Source organism: Lampris incognitus, chromosome 4 (genome assembly GCF_029633865.1).
Source record: "Lampris incognitus isolate fLamInc1 chromosome 4, fLamInc1.hap2, whole genome shotgun sequence".
In the NCBI taxonomy this organism is placed as follows: Eukaryota; Metazoa; Chordata; class Actinopteri; order Lampriformes; family Lampridae; genus Lampris; species Lampris incognitus.
The window spans coordinates 12531998-12548204 of NC_079214.1; the positions used below are offsets into that span (position 1 = coordinate 12531998).

The 16207-nt window shown below is 43.7% G+C and overlaps 1 protein-coding gene across 1 annotated transcript in view; it reads left to right on the forward strand.

The window, feature by feature from the left end:
* LOC130111605 (glypican-6-like) overlaps window positions 1-13566 on the forward strand; it is a 202855-nt gene extending 189289 nt beyond the window's left edge. Inside the window, exons 7-9 of the mRNA XM_056278837.1 lie at window positions 8005-8135; window positions 12485-12660; window positions 13349-13566. Coding sequence (XP_056134812.1) covers window positions 8005-8135; window positions 12485-12660; window positions 13349-13566 — 525 coding nt within the window. The remainder of the gene's footprint in view (window positions 1-8004; window positions 8136-12484; window positions 12661-13348) is intronic.
* The last annotated feature ends 2641 nt before the right edge of the window (window positions 13567-16207 follow it).

Consider the following 16207-nt stretch of genomic DNA (forward strand, 5'->3'; position numbering starts at 1 on the left):
AAGATCTGAGTGGCCTCGAGGTGGAGTAAGGATGCAAAAGTTCGGAAACATATCGTCACCTTCTTAAAATAATGGCCGAAGTCATATTTTTCAAGTTTTTCAAAAAACAGAATAAACTGACAAATTTTGGTTCAGTTTCAGTTTATTCTGTTTTTTGAAAAACTTGAAAATATGACTTCGGCCATTATTTTAAGAAGGTGACGATATAAAGGAGCAAGAACGCGTAAGGCCTTGTATGTGATAAGCAGTATCTTGAAGTCTATTCTATACTTTGCTGAGAGCCAGTTAAGGGATGTGAGGATTGGTATGATGTGGGATCTAAGATTGGTGTTGGTTAGCAGCCTGGCTGCAGCATTTTGCAGGAGTTGCAGGGCTGCTCAGCCGAGACAGGAGAAAGAGCACTGCGGCAGTCAAGGCATGAGGAAATCAGGGTATGGATTAGTAATTCTAGATCTCTGGATGATAGCATTGATTTGATTTTTGCGATGTTCTGGAGTTAGAGAAAGCAGGTTTGCACAAGCTTGTTTATGTGTAGGTCAAAGTTCAGATTGCACCCAGATTTCTTAAGGAGGGTTTAACATCGGGGGCCAGAGGGCCGATACAGGGTTTGACTTCTGAGACGAACATATTAGGACCAATAAGGAGAAGCTCAGTTTTGTCCAAGTTGAGCTGAAGGAAATTGAGTGACAGCCATATTCCTTAATAGCAGCCAGGCAGTCATGAAGGGTACCAATATTACCATACTATAACACCCAAGGCGTGTGTTGAGATTTGAAAAGGAAGTCTACGTTGCACTTTTTTGCCTATTTGCATTTGGTTATATTCTTGTTAACCGTCCTCAAAAGTTTCTTGAAATATGGATTATTTATGATTAATCTTATTTATTATATATTTTACTGTACTTATTGACAAGCCCACCGTGTGTCTTGCTCGTACCCAGGACAAGATGACACTCCAACCCCCCCCCCCCCCCCCTCAAGTCCAGACTACACACAGGTCGCTGTCTGGCCATAATGCACACACAACGACACAACGCATGTTTCATTTGCACACTGCAAAAGAGCTCTCCTCTCCCTCACATTATTCAATCCAAATATAGGCTGTTGTAACCCCCACCATCAAGATTCAGTCATATTTGAGACCGGCTGTCATTCCCAAATCCCAACTTTAATGCTTTGAAGTTGTCCATGGAAAATTGATAAGTTCTTATTTAATGATCTGAACATACTCTGCATCAGATTTACATGGGAAAAAAATACATATTGAGACCTTAAAAACCCAAACATAGGCAATGTGAATGTAAACCTCTTTTCTAGACTGGACCTCAGTCCCGACCGGGTCGCCATGCTCCAGGGCCGCTGCTAACGACATCCATCATCGTGCGCTCCAAGAGCTGATGGAGCGACATCAGAAGCTGTCAGTGTTGGGCCCTCTCTTGACCCAGAACCTGGGACAACTGACCCGGTGTTCCCCCGGTGTCGGCGGCCCTGCTTATTGATATTGTTTTACGGTGTTTTAATTTCTTGCCTCAAAGTGTTCAGTTAGAAAATGAAGTGCTGTTCTGCTGTTTATGGTTGGGCACATACGGGGGGGGGGTCTTAAATGTCGCTTAGGGCCCCAAAACTGTCGGCCCTGGTGGTCGTCTTCCCTCCCCCCTTTTTTTCTCCCAAATTGTACCAGGCCAATTTCCCCACTCTTCTGAGTTGTCCCGGTCACTGCTCCACCCCCTCTGACGATCCAAGGAGGGCTGCAGACTACCGCATGCCTCCTCTGATACATGTGGAGTCACCAGCCGCTTCTTTTCACCTGACAGTGAGGAGTTTTGCCAGGGGGACGTAGCATGTGGGAGGATCACGCGATTCCCCCCAGTTCCCCCTCCCCCCCGAACAGCCGCCCCAACCAACCAGAGGAGGCGCTACTGCAGTGACCAGAACACATACCCACATCCGGCTTCCCACCCGCAGACACGGCCAATTGTGTCTGTAGGGACGCCCGACCAAGCCGGAGGTAACACGGTGATTCGAACTGGCGATCCCCGTGTTGGTAGGCAACGTAATAGACCGCTACGCCACCCGGATGTTTCTATTAAAAAATAATAAACCTCCGCTGCACGTCGGGAAGTTCTTAGCCTCTGCATCAGTCATTATTTTTCAATAGAGGACCACCTCATCGTGGATTATATGCTTAACAAAAACAAAGGCAGATGAATCACAGTTCAGATTTCTCCAGTTCAATGCAACTTACTGTTCTGAATGACCTTAATCTCTTAGGTGTTCTTGCAGTCCAGATGCACTGAAGGCGATAATTGACTTAATTTTATGCCTCTATGGTGAACTGCCAGCCTCCCAAAAGGTTATTTGCGGCACCAGAAATCCACAAAAAAAAAACGCTGGGGGGGGGGGGGGTAGCATAGCAGTCTATTCTGTTGCCTACCAACATGGGGCTCTCGTTTCAAATCCCCGTGTTACCTCCGACTTGGTCGGGCATCCCTACAGACACAATTGGCCGTGTCTGCGGGTGGGATGCCGGATGTGGGTATGTGTCCTGGTCACTGCACTAACGCCTCCTCTGGTCAGTCGGGGCGCCTTTTCGCAGGGGGGGGGGGAGGGGGAATAGCGTGATCCTCCCACGCGCTATGTCCCCCTGGTGAAACCCCTCACTGTCTGGTGAAAAGAAACGGCTGGCGACTCTACAATTATCAGAGGAGGCATGCGGTAGTCTGCAGCCCTCCCTGGATCGGCAGAGGGGGTGGAGGAGCGAGCGGGACGGCTCGGAAGAGTGGGGTAATTGGCCAAATACAACTGGGGAGAAAACGGAGGGGGGGGGTTGTTGTGTTTTGATGTCCCTCCATCGACCCCCCAGTATAAAGACTACTTTGGACTGGGCACATCATAGCAGTTTGATGTGTCAATCAATATTTTTGCTGTGCGTTCGGCCATTTTAGAAAATGGGTGTACTTCAAAACGTGTGCGTCAGATGCTTCCAGTGTATTTCTGCCTTTAGTTCTGTTATTCTTTGTTTTAATGGGGGACGGGATCCATCTCATATGTACAGAACTATTGACTGACCATAAACCGATGCAGGGAACATTATGATGGATGGTTTCACTGAATCCAATACCAGTTGAAAATTAACCATTGAAAATGTCATGTGCATAACCCGTAGCCACCTGTAAACGGCGCCATATGTCACAGTTTAAATGTTCCCCTCTGATTTCATCATTGGTTCATCATTAAACGTGCCCTGGAGCTTTTCTGCACGGGCACAGGAGTCTCTGAGGACATCGCTCCCGCAACGGCGCCCATTCCACAATTAGCAGCCGCGCTAGTGTGCACCCACACCAATAGACACACACGAGGTCTATCAGGGAAGTCGAGGTACCGGGTAGAGAGATGGGCTGTAGCGCTGAACATCCAGCTCAACATAAACCGTAGTTGCAGCAACACTGCGGCGGTGATAGTACCGTAATGCATATTTCTGCAGGTGTCAGACTCGCTACCCTGGGCGCTCGTGTAATAATTCATAGTTAAAGATTTACACTGTACAATTCACATTCATCTACCGTTTTTTTGCAAGTTTTTGTGTATTTTTGTGAGAACATGTACACATGATGCATGTGCATCCGTATGCTTATGTGTGAGTTTGAATTTATTTATGAACATGTGTGTAGGGTTTTGTTTTGGGGGGGGCGGGCAGGGTTGCCCCTGTATTGCTGTAATAGAGTTGGCTGTGTTAGTATTGAACTCCCGACACTGCTCTTGTGGAATTTGGAAGTTGTATCGGCGAAGGGTGTTGCATTATGTTTTCATTGGTATAAATCCCCATGAATCATACATCATTTTTTCTGTCCTGTTTTATAAACGATGGCACATTCTCTCTCTCTCTCTCTCTCTCCTCTCCCTTCTCTCTCTCTCTCTTTCTCTCCTCTCACTCTCTCTCCTCTTTCTCTATCTCTGTCCTCTCTCTCTCTCTCTCTCTCTCTCTCTCTCTCTCCTCTCTCTCCCTCGCTCTCTCCTCTCCTCTCTTGCTCTCTCACTCTCTCTGTCTAATGTTGCAAAGCTGCAGTGATTCAGTTTTTTGCTTCCTAAAGACCGAGTGAGTCGGGGTCTGCATGTCACTGTACCATTGCTGTGTCCAGAACAAAGCCAGGGTGGCTGTATTTTAAAAATATGAAGTGGAGAAACTCCATGTTCAGATCAATATTTCTTTTTTGTTTGGACCAGAGTTCTAAGGGCCTCCATGAATCAGAAGCTCCCCATTGTCTGTTAAACTTAACAGGCTTTGGTGTCGCTATGACAGGATTACCACATCAGACGTGAGGGCAGCCTCCTGCTGCCGCTGCTGTCGGGCAGCTTCTTTCATGTCCTGGTAGACCCCAGGCTTCACGCTACACACTCGATCCACTCACCCCCCCCCCCATCCAGTCTACCTGGGACAAGGTGTGTGTGTGTGTGTGTGGTGTGTGTGTGTATACCAGGTTTTTCTATTCTAATGGGGACCAAATGTCCCCATTAGGATAGAAAAACCTGAAACCACCTACGTTGTGGGGACATTTTATGGGTCCCCATGAAGAAAAGGGTCTACTTTAGGGTTAGGACTTGGGTTAAGGTTAGAATCAGGACTAGATTAAGGTTAGGGTCAGGGTTAAGATTAGGCATGTAGTTATGATGGTTAAGGTTAGAGTAAGGGAATGAATGTAGTCAATGAGGGGTACCCACAAGTATAGGAAGATATGTTGTGTGTGTGTGTGTGTGTGTGTGTGTGTGTGTGTAATCGTTTCAAGCTGTGTATGTGTCCCATTTCTGTACCTGTGTATATATACTTTTGAGTGTAGCATTTTTGTTTGTTTGACTTTTGTTTCAGTATGTATTCTTGTGCAGAAGCGTGTGGGAACACATACAAAACAAACACACATCCAGTCTTCACCCTCCAAAAAAAGACCAACACGAATTGTAAATAAAACCACTGACAGAGAACCAACAACATTGTTCAGATGTGTTGATTTGTTTGATTCGACGGATAGATATCACAGACACCAGTGGCTGTAAATGAACTTTCATTTTCTATCATCAATTATCTAATAGCAACGCATCATGCAATGCATGAACAGTATAAGGGGCAGGACGAGAAAAGTTCTCAATTTCTTACCCCTTTGAACATGGTAGGTATTATTTGAGTTGCTTATAGGTTGCTGATGAGGTGACACGGTGGCACAGTGGTTAGCGCGGTCGCCTCACAGCAAGAAGGTCCTGGGTTCGAGCCCCGGGGTAGTCCAACCTTGGGGGTCGTCCCGGGTCATCCTCTGTGTGGAGTTTGCATGTTCTCCCCGTGTCTGCGTGGGTTTCCTCCGGGGGCTCCGGTTTCCTCCCACAGTCCAAAGACACGTAGGTCAGGTGAATTGGCCGTAATAAATTGTCCCTAGGTAGGTGTGTGTGTGTGGGGTGGGGTGGGGGGGCGCCTGTGATGGACTGGCGGCCTGTCCAGGGTGTCTCCCCACCTGCTGCCCAATGGCTGCTGGGATAGGCTCCAGCATCCCTGAGAGCAGGATACGCGGTTCAGATGACGGATGTTGCTGATGAGTTTTTTTTTTTTATTGCTTATGGTTTTTTTTTCATTGTTCAACTAGATTGATTGATTGATTGATTGACTGATTGGTTGATTGACTGACTGACTGACTGACTGACTGACTGACTGACTGACTGACTGACTGACTGACTGATTGGTTGATTGTGGACCTGATCCAACAAATGTAGAACAGTATAGAGTGTGTGTCCCAGTGATCGGTGAAAGATGAAATAATTCCAGCAAAAAACAGTTTATTTTTTTAAAGGAAGTGTGTTTTGACTGGAACAGTGTTTTGCAGTGTTACAGATTGTGTGTCTAGTAAACACCAGGCACAGCTTTCCAGCTATGTAGGTGGCTGTGTTTCACACAGATATACTGTTAAAAAGCATGCTTCATGGACTTCGGTGTATTAACTGTGACAGCACGTGTGTGTGTTCATGTGTGCATGTTTGTGTGTGTTATAAACTGTACTGTTTTGTACCACCTTGTGCTTTGGCAGTGCTATGTCACAGAATGTGGTCATGCCAATAAAGCCCTGTTGAATTGAATTGAATTGAATTGAGAGACAGACAGAGAGAGAAAGGCAGACAGACAGACAGACAGAGACAGCGAGAGAGGCAGACTGACAGAGGCAGACAAACAGACAGAGAGACAGCGAGAGACACAAACAGAGAGAGAGACAGGCAGACATACAGGGAGAGAGGCAGACAGACAGAGAGAGACAGGCAGACAGAGAGACAGACAGAGAGAGGGAGAGGCAGACAGACAAAGGTAGACAGACAGACAGACAGAGAGAGACAGGCAGACATACAGGGAGAGAGGCAGACAGACAGAGAGAGACAGGCAGACAGACAGAGAGAGTAGGAAATTGTTGATATGGCTTTTAATTCAAGAATGTTGACTTGGAAGCTAATGGTTTTGATTTTTCAGTTTTAAGTCGAGGTTCTTACAAAGCCTCCAGGATGATTTATGAGGCTCAGAGCAGCGTCCATACAGTGTGGAAGGCTTAGGGCTTCTTCTGCGTGCTTTAAACAAGACGCTGTGTGGAACGTCAGATAGCATCAGATAACATCAGACACTACCTCTGAAGCAAGCGGAGACCTTTAATTTATGGAGGGTAAAGGACATCTTTCACACAGAGAGCGAGTCTGATCCCCAGCATCCCGTCGCTCCAAAGGAACTTTTTCACAAATACTCACACAGGCCTTATTCCTAACCTGTAACCATTACATGTAACTTTACCAAGTCTCTGTCTCTCCGTGTTCACACACAGACAGAGGCAGCCGCGTGTGTGTGTGTGTGTGTGTGTGTGTGTGTGTGTGTGTGTGTGTGTGTGTGTGTGTGTGTGTGTGTGTCTGCGCAGTAATGCAGCTGCTGTCTGTTAACACTGGAACAAATGTTTGTTGTAATGAACTTCAGCTTCTTCCCCCTTGCCTGTTTTTCAACTACATTAAATCCTTACTTGGGCTTAATGGGTGGAACTGAAGTCATGTCAGTGGCTTAAACTTCTTGGCGGTTAAACAGATGGGATCGATGCGGGCTGAAAGTTCACGTCAAGACAGCAAATTTGAAACCCCAAGTGTGTCTTGCGTCAAGTCAGAACTCGGAAAACACTCTTTTTACCAAGGAGCATTCACAAGGCAGCGCGTACGTAGAGATTGTACTGATGGGACGCTCGCCTAAAGAGCACAAAGGACCTGATGCAACATGGTAATGTTAAAAACAACAATCTAAAGAGTATCTCGGAACACATAGGAAGTTCATATACAAATCTAAATTCATCTACATGTTGAAGAAAATCTCGAGTAGTTGCATTGAAAAGGGAGGAAAGGAGTCAATGGGCATCTTCTGCACAGACTGTTAAAAGAAGAAATGTTTTTAAAAAAAAAGAATTTAGCACACAATTTAATCAATGGTAAAAATCTGCAGGATGTGGGTCTTTGTACTACATGTGAAGCATTGCACTTCCAGGAAAACACAACAACAGGAAGGCAAACACACTTTGGGTTGTGTTGAATGGTGTTAGTCATCCTGAGTTACATGATATTCCATGTTGTGAAATGGTTGAATCAATAAACAAGGGAAAAAAGGAAAGGTGTTCTCATTCAGTTTGAATATATATAACGGGTTTTTGTTTTTTTCTGGAAACCATCAGCGGTGTTGGTAAGAGTGCTCAACAAATGAGGAGCAGAATATACGTATATATATATATATATATATATATATATATATATATATATATATATATATAATTCAGTAATTCTTTGTTGAAGATGTGGAGAAATACTGATATCATATGAATGAATGCTGTGTGGTTAATATCCACCGTGCACCATCTGCTCTTGTATGACTCACTACCAATTCTCAGCCCTTAAAAGAAATAAGACTGTCAGCGCAGAATCTCATTTTTTTTTTCCTACGTCTCCGATCATGGTACAGGTGGTGGACATCAAAGAGAAGCTGAAGGAGTCCAAGAGGTTCTGGTCCAATCTGCCAAATGACATCTGCACCAAGGGCAAGCTGACAGAGTCTGATGAGGACCAGTGCTGGAACAGCCATACTAAGGGCCGGTAAGAAGCCTTTGTGCCGTTCCGTATAACCAGTGGAAGTTTAACCCCACTCTCCAGTTATCGCGGTTGGCCTGCTGGGGATTAGAACCAGCGCCCGCTGAGGCACCAGATTAATGCCCTCCTCATAAGTAGAGTGGTCAGTGATTATATTGAGACCTTCCCTGTGGGCTCTAAGCGGTGTCTTATACCCAGAGGACTGTGAAAGTTGCACGCCTCCTTACCGCCACCACACTGTTTAGAGCAGCCGAGCCTTGCAGTCGTCACCAGCCGGCTGTAAACCAGAAAGGTTGGCAGATATAAAAAAATAAAAATAATAAAAAAATAAATAAAATAAATCCTGCTCTGGCCCAACTAACAAAATCACCCAGATGGTGCAATAAAAGAGTTGTTAATATCCTCACTGGTGCCAGCACACCTTGTCTCCAAACACAGCTCTAAATCTCGGCTGGTAAGTTGATTGCCCAGCGATGATAAAACTTTGATGACAACCAGCACGAAGGATAAGTGAATCATAAAACAATTGGATTTGCCTGTTAACCAAAATGCAAAATGTCCACCTTTCACATCATTAATACATGCACGTGTTTCCAAATAAATATGTTCAGTGCAAGACAGGTCAGCAGCGAACGGCGTCACTGGGATGTTTAACCACCGGGGTTTTGTTTTGTTTTGTTTTTTTTGTTCATGCAATCTTAGTGTCAGCATGTATTTGCTTTCCATTTACATACAGTTACAGTTTGGTGGTTTTGATTATTACAGTAAGAGGAAGCGAAGGGAGGAAATAAGTCTAAGCTCTACTCAGTAGATACTACATCTATAGAACACAGACTTCTTCTGTGAGCCTCAGTCATGTTCCCTTCTCAGATATGAACTGGTTCAACTTAAATGGTCTCGTGCAGACATCATGTTGTTGGTTAAGCAGGTAAATGGACTATTCGTTCTGATTGTACACTTCTGTTTATGCCCTTTTAAATGCATCTCTGAGGGCCTCTTAACATTTTAACTCTGCTAATACCGTCTCATACAAATCACGAACAGACTGGATGTGTAAGAGTACTGTATTTCCTGGACTACAAGTCACAAATGACTGAGTATAAGTCGCACTCAGCAAAAGAAATTTTGCAAGGAAAAATACATGTATAAGTCACTTTGGCTTATAAATCGGATTTATATGGCTGTACAGCATTTTCAGTTGAGTCACACTGTCAAACAGTGCCATCTGAAATACGGTGTATTCGTCCAATAGAATTACGTTTTATAAATCGCTTTGGAATATAAGTCGCAAGACCAGCCAGACAAGTAAAAAAACAGCAATGTATAGTCCAGGAAATACAGTAGTTTAAATCTTTTTTTTCCCTTTTCTCCATGTTTTCTGGTAAAAAAAAAAAAAAGAGAGAGAGTTAAAAAAATTTTTAACCATGTTTTAGGTTTCTCTCAAGATTTCTTTAAGGTATGATGCCGTATTACATGTAATAACATACTTTGAAATACCTAACAAATAAATGAAATGCAACTGTCACTGTCATGAGCATCAGCTCTCATGACGTGTCCTGCTTAAAACTCGTTCAATTTCTACATTTTCAGTCTCAATTTCACACATTTATAATTATCTATACACATTATTTACACGTTGTATTATTTATAATGAGGCTCCTACAGATGATTTTCTGAATTTCTAATGTTTTTAGACAGGTGTATTGACGTCATAAGTAGTTTGGTATTTTTTTCAAGAATTATATGTTGTGAAGACTAAACTATGATTCAGAAGAGAGGATGATACATTGAGTTACCTGGGAGCCAGTATGGGTTTGTCAACTGTGACAAGGTCAGTTTGAGTCCTTTGAAAGTATGTTGAGTCCAAAATGTATGTTGAATATTGTTAGTACAGATGACACTTGGTACAACAGTTATATGTCAAAACGATTTACTGTCAGATGTTGCAGCATCACGCTATTCAAAACTCTGAAGATGTCCTTGACCAAGTCTGTAATCTGGTCCTCATAAAGATACACTTTTCTATTGGCCTAGATGCATTTACAGTTTTTCACCTTAATGCTTCTGCTGTCATCGCAAAAAAAGATTCAATATTAGCAAATTTCACTGTGATGATAGTTCGGTAGGAGCACAGCAGGAGGGAAGAGCTAGATGCAGAAACTGTCATCAGAATCCACCTCAACAGATAGATAAATGCATAATTATGGTGTAATTGTAAAAAAAATACTCACAAATGTTTTTGATCTTATTGTATTTTTTTTCTTTCTTCTTTTTTTTTTTTGGTCATTTTGGTGCATTGGTCTTAGAGGTCATCTTTTTGCACCCCTATGCATTTTTCTTTGAACTGAAATGTGGATGGGTTTGGAATCCCACATTCAAGCATCCAAAGGATTTTCTGCTTTACAGGTCTATTGAGTTGAATCGTGGATGGACCAAGAACCTCCTGTGCATCAAAATGATGCACCACTTCAGAGGTCTATAAAATGTACTGTTTTCAACCTGACATTTGGAAAAGTCCTAAACAGACTTAAACAATATAAGACTTAAAAGTTACATGTAGGGGCGAGTTTGAAGAGAGGAAGCAAAGTTGTTGTGGCTCTCGACCAGATATGGCAGAACAAGCTACTTTAGCCAACATCGATCACTTAAACCCAGGCTGAACCCTGTTTTTATTTGCTTGGTGGTGAGGAAGGTGCTGTAAAAGCGCCGACAGCTGTGTCTCATTTGGAATTGATTTCTTGGATTTGGATCACTAAGATCACCACTGCAATTACCACATGTTACCATAGGTCAGTGAATTAACTTATCAGTTTGAAAACAAACATAAGCATTGTCTTGATGCATGCTCAATAATCCAGGTAAGAACATCAAAGGAGGTTGAATCTGTTCATCTGGATACAATGTTTATTAACAGATACATTCCATCACTCAGCTAAGATGTTACTTAGCTACATATACATTGAATCAGTTCATCTGGATACAATGTTATATCATATACATTGAATCAGTTCATCTGGATACAATGTGTGCTGAGTGATGAGATGTATCTGTCAATAAACATTGTATCCAGATGAACTGATTCAACCTCCTTTGATAAACATAAGCATTATAGTTTTACATAATAATGAAGAAGTCAATCCAGGCTCAGTCATACAGCAGTTTCAGACAAGTTCCAGTTCGAGAAGAGTGGGACGGAGGTCTATGGATGATATAGTCTATAAACCTACTCAGCTAGCATGTCACATCAATCCAATGTAGGAGCAACAAAACAGCATAACTTTTGTCTTTCAACATAGCTTCATGATACAGTCTGGTGGACGTTAAATACATGACCAGGGCTAATAGTTTTCACCACCAATTTCACGTATCAACAACTTTATAGCTTGGAAAAATTTAATTAGGTGTTTAATCACACTTCAAGGCACTTCAGAAAGTGTGGTCATTTTGGTGCTGGGGGGATGAAAGGTGTGACCTTAAAAATAAGGGATGGTCTCTCAGCCACTGTGATTACTATGTACCGCCATTGATTCCAGTTAATGACAGAATGCAAAATGCTGCCAGGTTTTACAGTTTACACAATCTCATGGGCAGTGCCATGCATAAAGCTGCACCACAATACCTTTTATTTGTTATATTTTGAATGAAATCGATGGAATAGAGACTTCAAAGTGAAACTTTCTGGTCTTCGAAAACCGTGATTACTCCTCCCACACAATCTGGTAAGCGTTAATTGTAGTCATTGCAACCAGATGTTGGGATTTTTCAGAAACATTTATTTCTGCTGCGATTTCAGGCTGTCCTTTCTTGTTAAACGTTGGCGTTCTGCGGAAACTTTCAAGCTCAATGATGTGCAGGTTAATCAGACATATTGTGGGTTATTTAACAAGGATATATTGCAATGTCAAATTTTATTGCCCACGTTTCTCACCTGTCATCTGCACCACGAGTGACTTTGTAGTTTTGCATCTCTCACAATAAGGATGCTGTCTTTAATCAGCTCTGCAGTCTTCACTCGGCCGATGCAGAAAAGAGGCTTAGCTTTACTTAAAACGCTTCAAATCAACAATTGGTACAAATTTGCTCAAACATGCTGATGATTCCTGTTAAATTAGCTTTCAAAACTGATGAATCGATAATTTTACATTTGCCAATACTTATTCAGCAAATGTAAATTAAGTATCCAATGACTTGACAGTGTTTATAGCACTGATCAATATTTTAAGAGGAAGGGGTAGAAAAAGGAAACAGCTGAAATCAATGAGGTGTTGTGTATGCGGTACAACCAGTGTAGAAGAGGGGGCTGCACCGCATAGAGACATAACACAAGCCTTCGGTTTGTCGTCACTGTCATCCAGATATTTCCCCGAAGTGGTGAAAGAGGGTCTGACAAACCAGTTGAACAACCCAGAGGTGGATGTGGACATCACCCGGCCAGACACACTGATACGGCAGCAGATCATGGCCCTTCGTGTCATGACCAACAAGCTGAAGAACGCTTACAATGGAAATGACATCTACTTCCAGGACTCGAGTAAGTTCCCCAGATGAAAACTTGTGCAGCACTTTGATTCAACTGTGGTTGCTTTAAATGTGCTATATAAATAAACTTGACTTGAGATGTGCCAGACAGAAACGACTCCATCAACTGCATGTTAATCTTCATTTCATGTAATAATAATAACAATGATGATGATAATAATAAAACTCAGTTTTTCCATTTTCTCAATCTCTATGACTGTTTTGACCATACCACTCAGAAGCACACACACACACACACACACACACACACAAGAACATATACTGAGAGGAACAAAAAAAACAGAACAAGGTCTCAGGTGTCCAGTTCCCTCCCATCATACATCTCTGCAGGGTACTACAATGAGGCACTAAAGCACGACCGACATTATTAGGAGAATAAATAGCCGTGGTTGTGGCTGCACAGACAATGACAGGCAGCTGGGCCCATCTTTAGAAACATACACATCTGAAATACTGCCACAGCAAAAGCTACGCTGTTTGATTCCATGGAAGCGTTCTTTCAGCTCCAAAATGCAAACTGCACGACTGTTTGGGCTGCCCACCGAATTTCTTTCCTTTTATTTATTTTAATATCGCTCCAAGCCAGTATTGTTCTTTTTGTCGTTATTGTCATGCCTGCTGCTTGCCGCTCTTTACATGTCAGTAAATTCACTGTAATTTGCCGGGTTGTGTTTGTGCAGGTGATGAGGGAAGTGGCTCCGGCAGTGGCAGCGGCTGCTCTGACGGCTGCACCACAGAGTTCGTCTTTGTTGGAACAGAGGCTCCTGTGATCGGAGCTGACAGGAGTGATGAACGTGCCGCAGCAGCAGGCAAGTCACTTTCCCCCAGACCCTCCCCGCTGCTCCTGATGCCCGCCCTCGCCCTCACGCTGCTGGCACTGCACACACAATGGAGATAATACCTGCACGTGGCCTGACTTTTGTACTCTTACACACAGTATATTAAAACGGCAAGTTCTAATGCTGTTAACATTCCCTCAACGGAACCTCCTGGAAACCTGACAAGAATGGCTGGTCGGCGAGACTGGGAACGAATGCAGTGCTGCATCCTGCCTGACCCCCGAAGAATGCTTGGTGCCATCGCTGAAGCAGCTGCCCCATCTCGAAAAGAAAAGAAAAAACAAACGTAAAAATACGGCGTTTTCACGTAATTCCTGGTTTTGAAACAACTCACTTCTCCTTTGGAAGGTGAAACACATCTAAAGATGCCTATGTCAATTTTTCAAATAAATGACAATATATTTTTCCTTTCCTTTATATGACAAATTGGGGGGGGGGGGGTGACACACATTTTGTCCCATAGGTTCCCGAGCAGAAAAAAGAACCCATCTAACTGTGCGTGCATGGCAGTGTTGTAAGTGACAAAAAAACTTTTTGTTGTTTTTTTTTGTTTTGTTTTGGGGGTTTTTGTCGGCTCCACAGTAACTGGATTGTGCAATGCAAGTGCTTTACCCGATTTCCTTTTCCAGTCATATACGTTTGTCTTTAGGAAGCAGCAGTCCTGGAGTATATAAGATTGCACACCTTATTATCTTAAAGTACTAATGTATTGTACAAAAGGAACTAATTTTGCACAGACTATTTTTTGTTTTGTTTGAGTACTACAGGGAACATTTACCCCATACAGAGAGAAAAGAGTCTATTTTGAGATCATTTAGTTAACCGTAATGTACCTTTATGGAATTATTTAACCGAAAGGTAACCTAATTTTGTTATTTTGATTTAATAGCAGCATTTTTATGTATGTACACGCGTTTTTTTTTGTATTTGCAAGAGATATTATTTGCCATTGACTAAGACATGGGGGGGGGGTTAAAAAAAAGCAAAAACAGTAGCCCACCCTACGAGAATAACCTGATTCTGGATCTGGCGTCTGGGAACCTTATTAAAACACACACCCGGGCAGTTTACATTTCACTTGTGGGTTCTCACAAGACTTCAGGTGCAGCCATGTTTGCTGCACATCGCTGAAGTTATGGTTTGCATTTCCTGCAGGGACGCCAGAAGGTTTGTATCTTTCTTTCATCCGAGTAGTGTTTCGTTTGTGTGTGTCTCAGTAGCAGTGGTGGGCGCTGACAGGCTTCCTCCGTAGCTTTTGATGTAGAAGTCAAGCTATGCTCGGTGGGGCCGCGTCACAGCCACCGGATCCATTGTGACTGTCGGGCATTTACGTTGATTACCCCGTTAGCATGGTTGCTGCGGACGCCATACGTCATCATCTGGAGTGACGCGTGTGCTTTACCAGCGAACCTAACTTTGAAGTATGACATTGAACCAAAGTGCTCCCCTAAAATTCAACTGGTCCGGACGTACCAGCGGTGTGGCCACGCCATCTCTGTGATTTGATGATTCCAAAAAACTTCTAAAACTCTATAAAGGACAATACTGCAGCGAATTCGGGGGACAGCGCAACCACCGGAAGTGCCGCGGCCGGGACGCGAATCCGTATCGCCCGCACCGCAGGAGGCATCGCTAACCGCTAGACTAAAGGGTCAGACTCGCCAGCCAGCGGCCAGCGTGTCTCTTTATCCATGCACGTTACAATACGTTTCCTCAGCGGTGAAAGGTGTCCGGGTTAGAGCTCCGCATTCACAGATAAATCTACTACTACTACTTTCGGCTGCTCCCGTTAGGGGGCGCCACAGCGGATCATCCGTTTCCATTTCTTCCTGTCTTCTGCGTCTTCCTCTGTCACACCAGCCACCTGCATGTCTTCCCTCACCACATCCATAAACCTCCTCTTTGGCCTTCCTCTTCTCCTCTTCCCTGGCAGCTCCATATTCAGCATCCTTCTCCCAATATACTCAGCATCTCTCCTCCGCACATGTCCAAGCCATCTCAATCTTGCCTCTCTTGCTTTGTCTCCAAACCGTCCAACCTGAGCGGTCCCTCTAATATACTCATTCCTAATCCTGTCCTTCTTCGTTACTCCCAGTGAAAATCTTAGCATCTTCAACTCTGCCAGCTCCGCCTCCTGTCTTTTCGTCAGTGCCACTGTCTCCAAACCATATAACATAGCTGGTCTCACAACCATCTTGTAAACTTTCCCTTTAACTCTTGCTGGTACCCTTCTGTCGCAAATCACTCCTGACACACTTCTCCACCCACTCCAACCTGCCTGCACTCTCTTTTTCACCTCTCTACTGCACTTCCCGTTACTTTGGACAGTTGACCCCAAGTATTTAAACTCAGATGTCTTTGTCACCTCCACTCCTTGCATCCTGACCATTCCACTGTCCTCTCTCTCATTCACGCATAGGTATTCCGTCTTGCTCCTACTGACTTTCATTCCTCTTCTCTCTAGTGCATACCTCCACCTCTCCAGGCTCTCCTCAACCTGCACCCTACTCTCACTACAGATCACAATGTCATCCGCGAACATCATCGTCCATGGAGACTCCTGCCTGATCTTGTCCGTCAACCTGTCCATCACCATTGCTCAAAGAAAGGGCTAAGAGCCGATCCTTGATGTAATCCCACCTCCACCTTGAACCCATCCGTCATTCCAACCGCACACCTCACCATTGTCACACTTCCCTC